This window comes from Berghia stephanieae, chromosome 4, assembly GCF_034508935.2.
Source record: "Berghia stephanieae isolate SIO BIC M18660-M18661 chromosome 4, UCSD_Bste_1.3, whole genome shotgun sequence".
In the NCBI taxonomy this organism is placed as follows: Eukaryota; Metazoa; Mollusca; class Gastropoda; order Nudibranchia; family Aeolidiidae; genus Berghia; species Berghia stephanieae.
The window spans coordinates 18,242,738-18,250,825 of NC_088363.1; the positions used below are offsets into that span (position 1 = coordinate 18,242,738).

Sequence of the window (8,088 nt, forward strand, 5' to 3'; positions counted from 1 at the left end):
GTGATAGAACAAAACAAGATCTTATTTTGCGCAAGAGATATGCTGAGTTTTTCTCTCGCGCAATGCTCAGGGTCGTGATTGGTTCTAAGGAAGGGGCGACACTGTCAAATAAAGAATAGAAATAACACACTATTAAATCTTACTATCTAATAGTTTTATTTCAATTAGGATTGCCCTCAACGTGAGTCGGGAGGCGAATGACCAATGCATGTTATATAATGGAATAGAAAATGAAGATTGGCACTCAGCCCTCAACGTAAGTCGAGTGGCGATACGGCCAACATAAGTACGTAATAAAATGATAATTGAACGTAATAAAATAATATTCACAATGTAAAATAGTGACATCGAAATAATAATAAGAAGAAGAAGATTGGCACTCAGCCCTCAACGTGAGTCGAGTGGCGATGTGGCCAAAATTAGTAATATAATGATAATCGAATGTATCAATAAAACATGAATATTTACCAAGTAAGATAATGGCATCGAATATGCCAACATCATTAATAAAAGCATAAGATATAAATCACTACCAACAATCTCACAAGTTTGGTATAATTCGATGATGCAGGGCATCATCAGGACATTATACAACTATAACGATTAATGACCAAGAAAGCTTGACAGACAGACCGATAACTGAGCATACAGCTAGTCAGACAATAGGTACTTATGCCTATATGTGTATCAGGTGACAGGCATACAGATAGTTGAATAGATTATTAGGTAGATTGATATGTAGCCAACTGTAATCTCATACTAAGTAATTGAAAGGTAAATATATAAAGATGGGTACATATGTGCATAGGCAGACAGATATATAAGTATACAGATAGATAGGTCCGTAGGTCGGTCGGTAGATGGATGGATGGATAGATAGATAGATAGATAGATAGATAGATAGATACAGAGAGATATAGATGGATAGATGGAAGGGATGTGACAGTGACAGGATAACTACATCAACAACATTAGAATAGGCCGATATTATTTACAAATCACCAATAATAAAGATCGTGGTAAGTTTGTAATCGTGATAAACAGATTATTACTAGCACTCATGTAATCAATTAATTAGACTAAGTATTTTCCTCATGACAGATACAAGTTATACAGGCACGTATTCGATTTACTGTCATTACACAAAGGCATTAACAATCCATGGAAATGATATGAAAAAAATAAGAAATCACGATGTCAATAATTAAAACAATAAATGCAACAGCAATAATAATAATAATAATAATAATAATAATAATAATAATAATAATAATAATAATAATAATAGTAATAATAATAATAATAATAATAATAATAATAATAATAATAATAATAATAATAATAATAATAATAATAAGAGTAATGCTTATGACAATGTTAATAATAAAAGTTCAACATACCTGTCAAATAAAGAATAGAAATAACACACTATTAAATCTTACTATCTAATAGTTTTATTTCAATTAGGATTGCCCTCAACGTGAGTCGGGAGGCGAATGACGTTGAAGCGAGGTGCGCCACTAGTTTTATCCTTTCTCCCCACGCAACCAAAATGTGCGTGGTATGTGCGACGGCGCGCAGCATACCGCAAGACGAATAGAAAGAGACCATAACAGAAAGTGCTATTAAAAAAATACAAGAAGTATGAAACCATCATACTACATACTTCCCCCTCAAGACAAAAATCGTCCTCGATTTTCTTAATAAACTATAAGCAACTAATCCCAGATAAAGAGGAAAATATACATTAAAAAATAATAATATAATAACAATTGATAAAATAGCAATTATCGTAACACCCATGCAATCAAAATGTGCGTGGTATGTGCGACGGCGCGCAGCATACCGCAAGACGAATAGAAAGAGACCATAACAGAAAGTGCTATAAAAAAATACAAGAAGTATGAAACCATCATACTACACACACAAAAGCAAAAATAACCCCCAAAAAACAAAACAAAACAAAAATCATTGATGCTGTGCTCCTAACATCCGCCAGTCTAGATATTACGCACAAAGACACAAACATATGTGGAACCATAAACGTTTATTGTCTAATTGTTAGAATTTAGTGACAACTAATCATTAAATTGGATGTCAAAGAGTGAAGTTTACGTCACTTTTGTTCCATCTATAATAAATAACCCAAATAAAAACATCAGACATAAAAAAAGCAAACAATTCAATTCTTATTGGGACGAGAGATAAACTGCTGGTAGGCTAAGCATACTACAATAATAATGCTCACTATTATTTCATACTTGTACTTCATTCAGCTTCACCTTCAGACCTCAGACTCAAGACAGGTTAGGTCGAGTTAAAGTGTTTTATATTTATATGCAGCACAAATGAGGTTCTAGGAGTTGAGATTATTTACCGTTTTCCTTCCTGTAAGTATACCTACATACTTTTCTGTACATCGGAATTTTCTCCCGATCCCTACCTATGCCTTGCTTTATCCAAAAGTGTTGGTGTTGTTTTGCGTTGCGCAGTGGCTACTCAGTTCAAAATAGGCAGTTTAGTGAGCAGCAGCAGTGGCAGTCAAATTTTGACCCAACTCGCCCATAGGAAAGTTGTGACCGAAAATTGCCGTTCGCGTTTTGGGGGGTTCAATTAAAGATGCATAACTTCGTTATAAAGAGGAATATCGCAGATATTTTGATATCATTATTTTCGTCTTTCAATTTCCTTTTAAATGGTGCCAATTAAGGAAAAATCCATTAATAATTCCAGAAGTTATATGAAGTTAAAATTTGGCAATTTTCAAATGCATTTATTTTTTTATTTACCGCGTGTGTTTTTAAAATTTAAACGCTTGTTTTTAGAATATCATCTAAACTTTATTCATGCCAAATTTCAGGGCTCTATATCGATGCGCAGACACCTTTTAACTCTGCGCCGAAATGCCTTGTTTACATTATCTTCTCATCATGGCTGCCGGACGATATCGATATTCATATCGATATTTTAAACTTAGTTATGTATTATGTTAAATTTAGTCCATAATATTTTCAGTACTATTATTTGCTATGTTTTTATTTTGAATACATACTTTCCAACTTTATTTATAGGCTTTTTATAGTTTTTGTTTTAAAAGTTCGTATATTTCTTCTCTTTGTGAGATCCGATATTAATAATATCGATATTTTAAAAATACCAATTGCTTTAATTTAATTTTATTTTACTTTGCCATCAAGTCATCAAGTTTCTTTCCCATATGTTTAGATATGTTTATCATTTGTATCCATATTCTAAAGGCCTTAGCCTTAATAATTATTATGGTAAGAAGTTCTATTAGTTTTGACACCCCCATATATTGAGAGAGAAGGGGGGAGGGGGTGGGGGGATAAAATTATATTAATTGTCAGTTCAAATGATGTAATAGCAATAAACCCAAAGTGGTTCAGCAGAATTTTTTAAAGTATTAAAAGCCAGAACTTTCCTTCTAATTAGGTATAATAGGGAATCTGTTTCAATTTATTTGAACTTCTTCAATCTACCATTTTATTTATATGCAATTAAATAGGTAAAAATAAACTCATTATGACATTAAACAACATGTTTATATCTTTTCATTTAAATACTCTCAAACCCTTTTTTATTCTCTATGTATTAATTAGAAGAGGGGAATTATTTGCAATTGTTTCAATGAGATATTGGGGATAAATCCAAAAGTGATAGAGCAAATTGTTTCTTACGTCTAGCAGAGTTTTTGATTATGTAACATTTGCGTCATATTATGTAATAATGTGTTAATTTGAAATGTTTATCTTCCTCTTTATTAATGTAAATGCATTGGTCTCGTTAAGACGAACATTTTGGTATACAATATATGATAAGAACTCCATATTGACTGTTTTAACCATTTTTTATTAACATCACGTGATTTCGGTCACAACTTTGCAATGGTAATTTTGGGGTAAAAATCGGTCTGAAATTTCAGACTTTAAACTGCCGTAACTATATTTCTAATCAAGATACAAACAAAATTCAAACTGTTTTGTAATCTGTGTTGCCAGCTCTTTCATATGACATTGGTTTCAAGTGTGTGAGGTACATTTAGAATTTCTATTAAACTCCCTATTCAAAAGGCCGATTCACGGTGGCTTCGCTTGCAGTAAACTGCCCTGTTCATCATCATACCTGTAAATTTTCAGCTCAGACTTTTAACAGTTTTCAGTCTTCAAACTATCAATATTGAGACACTTTATTGTTATGTTTCATGGAAACTCCAAAGTTTAAAAGGAAGAACTTTCAATAATGCGCCACTCTCACTCAGACTCAGTGCCAGAATCATCAGTTGCATTAAAAAAACAAAAACCTTTAATTAATTTTTTTCTTTTTTTTTTTTCGCTGGCTGGGTGAATTTAGTTCGAGGAAACAGTGCTTGAGGAAGAAATGGAATGATAACAAAGAATAATAAGGAAAATATTCAGGACATATGAATGAGTTCGAGGAAACCGTGCTGAGTGTATTCCTATTTATTAGTTATTATTAGTCACTGAACACGAAAATATCATTATTTTTGGAGGAAAATTTCTAAATTTTTGTGTTTTAATTGTTGTTTTTGATCGGACTGCTTTCCTAGTTCTAGTTCTAGTGGAATAATATCCCTCTGTCATAGGTTGACAGGTCGTTTTCCAATAAACTGATCATAGAAACACATTTTAAAAGTTTATTTAAAGACTCACAAAGGTGGGGTGAGGCATTGAGAGGGATCTTCTGCCAAAAAAGTAAAAATAAGGAAAAATATATGATATGGGTTAATGGGGAACCCTCACCCTGTGCTCAGTGATGGATCTCCAATGTGAACAAAGTGATAAAATATGACCAAAACAAAAAAGAACTAAAAGGGGTTGGGGATCCCCTACCCCCACTTAATATTTGATGAGTTATTTCCTCCAGATTCCAGCATCATTCCTTTGCTGTACATATATGTAGCATAGTGTTTAATTAATGCATGTGAGTTTTAGGTTACGTCTTTGTCATGTCTGTCAAAATTTATGAACTTTGCAATATTTTGGATGGTATCTATGGGGTCTCTTACATTTACATGATTGAATGTTATATCGGCTGTAAACAATAATAAATGTTGATAGCTCACCCATGAGCTTGTTAAAACCATCAGTTCATTCTAGCTTTGTTTCCTATATACGTTATAGAAGAAAATGCGATGACCATGGCCATCTAGAGTACGCCATGACACAGACATTAAAAGAAATGTGTTCGTTTTTATCTATCAATTTGTTACAAGCTTGTTAAAAGTGCTCTACTGTGTATGCAAATATATATGTGGTTCTCAATATTTATTTTTCCATTTTATTTTACCCAGAGATTTCAACAGGAGAATTAGAAAAAACCTATGATGATGGCTTTGTGTGCAAGACAGAGAATACCAGCAGTGGCATCTGCCATCTCAAGACTTCTATTTAACCCATCAGCATGTAATCCAGCCATTGAACAGTCTCGAAATGCATCAAAGAAATCTGGAGGAGCTACGAGAAACAGAAAAGGACGTGCTAAACCAAAATATAGACATTACAGAGTACAGGATGGTGAATTTGTGCATGAAGGTGACATCATAGCAACACAGTACTTATTGCGCTGGTACCCAGGAGAGAATGTCCTCATTGATGACAAACTTACACTAACAGCTGCTTATGACGGAATTCTTATTCATACTACAGAGGAGTTGAATCCATATCCTGACAGTCCATTGTACACACCTGTTCAAAATGGACTTCCTATCAGGAAACGATTTTTTCATGTGATTCCAACACCCTTACATGGCAAATTCAAACTGGTTTCAGAGACTTGACAATAATAGAATTTAGAAATTCTAGTAGGCTATTATCATTAATGTTGGTGGGTTTATATTTTATTTCAATGTTAATAAATACTTGAGCAGTAAACCATTGTTTGTTATTTTTAGCCTTTAATATTAAGGGTTGCTGGTGAGTTTTTGGGTCGTTGATAGTGCTACTGGTAATTTATTCCCTATCACAATTGTCTTTGACCTTGTCCTGGAATGGAAAAAAGTTTTCTTCTGGCGCCTCGATGGAGTCCTTTTCTAATGTGGAGGCAGATAGTTCAGAGAATGTTTCTTTGATGGAGGACTCTAAATGAATGCATTTTTAAAACTTATTTCCACCCCTTGATTGTTGATCTGGGAAAAATCCCCAAATCTAAAGTGGAAGTCAATGACAAAATTGATGCTTCAAGTCAATGTCAATAGGGATTATAGGGGGGGGGGAGGGATGAATCAAACTGTCCCCGTGTTTTTTTTTTCTAAACAATTTGGTAGTGTTGCAATTGCAAATGCGTAATGCATTGCAAAATTAAGATTTTTTTTTCGAAAATTGGCAAAACTTCCATTTTTATTTTCTAAAATATTACTTTTTTTTGTGGTCAATTTTTAAATAATTGTTGGACGTTTGTGTAATATGATTAAAAAAACAAAACAAGGCAAAGTTGGTTCTAGGGCTTCCCCTTTCTTCAATCATCTCTCTCTGACGTGTCCTTTCATGACAAGTCAACATTTGCTTTTCAGTTGAATTGTCTAGTTTACTCTCTGGGTGGGGTCTTTTGACCTTCCTTGGCAGGCAGGAGGTCACTTGCAGTTTCTTTTATCCCCTATATCCGTTTTCTGATTTGCTCTCTGTCTTTGTCTTGGAGTGGGATGTGATGTAAGCGCTTTGCCTGAAGTCCGTGCTCATGTGCATAAGCAGTATCGAATAACTCCATCTCACATTTTACATTGTCGCAACTCAAGATTTTAAATTATATTTTTTTGTTCTATTCCTAGGCCATCCTATGTAATGGCCCTCTTAATTAGTATCAATTTTATCAAGAATTCAAGTCAAGTCTACAACTACAATGGCAAACCTATTGCTGAAAAGAAAGATCCAGCTTATCGATGCATTTGAAAAGTTTGGCATGCGACAGAAAATCATCACAGAAGAAATTGGCATGCCAGTCATTTCTGTCTCGACAATTTACAAGAATCATGACCTTGACCTAGAGGCTCCTATCCTTCCGCTTTTCGAGGAATAATTTCACTTAATTGGTCTACATTCCGCATTCAAGTTCAAGGCAAACATTCTGTTTTTCAGTTTCCAATCGAGGAAAATTAAAAAAAAAAATCTCTAGTGAGCGATGGCTTATTTCGTCATCATCCCCTATGGCCAATCAACACACATTTTGTGTGTCTGATTAGTCCCTTCAAAGTGTGTTCAGCTGATGTCAGATTATATTATATTTTTGGGAGGGAGGGACGGGGGGGGGGGGGGGGAAGTGACTGAAGTATTATTATTGTTGACTCCAATATGTGAGGCCAATGACCTAGGTAATATTATATGTTGGCTCCAATTGGTAATATTGAGAACGGTCAGCTTCTTTCCCTATTTAATTTTAGCCCTGTGTACACATTTTATAATTTATCATTTGAGTACTGTTGGATTGTCTATTACATTTTAATTAATGTTGCAAAGCATGTCATAGTCAATAACAGGAAGTTGATTCTGCTTTTTATGTATTCTGATTCCTCTTTGAGGCTATTGGGGGTAGGAGCCTCTGATGACCACTATAGAGACCTCTACTTCTCTGGTCAATTCAACGCGACCAAGCAACGCCAGCGAAAAGCGCGACATGAAGGGCCATACTTATTCTAGATTGGCTTGCTTTGTTCACATGCATTTTTGCTCATTTGGTTACACTCCGGTTAAGATGATTTTTTCCCCTGTTCCCCTGGGCATTGTCTTATCCGGAGTTTACTGTATGTACATTGATGATACGCTCTTGGAATGTACATCTGTTCCCTATTTGAACCCATTCCCCTTTGTCTTACTTTTTTCCTGGGTGCTTTAATTGATTTTCTAGAATTTTTTAACATCTCATTTTCTTCATTTTTACTGGTGCTGATGTGACCTTAAAGTGTTGCAAGTAGTGCAGTAAAACAGGAAGAAGAGAACACTAGTTTACCCACATTTCTCCGCAATGATTTAACTGAAGTTAGTAGCGGCCATGAGGGACAGAATTAGGAACAATTGCATTGCCCTAATAATAAACCATATGAGTGTTTCCTTTTTA

General features: G+C 34.3%; 1 protein-coding gene across 1 annotated transcript; it reads left to right on the forward strand.

The window, feature by feature from the left end:
• Positions 1-2,252: 2,252 nt before the first annotated feature.
• LOC144970146 (large ribosomal subunit protein bL27m-like) lies at positions 2,253-5,912 on the forward strand. The gene is made up of 2 exons (XM_078909423.1): positions 2,253-2,390; positions 5,333-5,912. The coding sequence occupies exon 2, from the start codon at positions 5,363-5,365 to the stop codon at positions 5,816-5,818; it is 456 nt and encodes a 151-aa protein (XP_078765549.1). The 5' UTR covers positions 2,253-2,390; positions 5,333-5,362; the 3' UTR covers positions 5,819-5,912.
• The last annotated feature ends 2,176 nt before the right edge of the window (positions 5,913-8,088 follow it).

Coding starts and splice junctions, on each gene's coding strand:
- LOC144970146 (XM_078909423.1), top strand. CDS start 5,363: ATGATGATGGCTTTGTGTGCAAGACAGAGAATACCAGCAGTGGCATCT.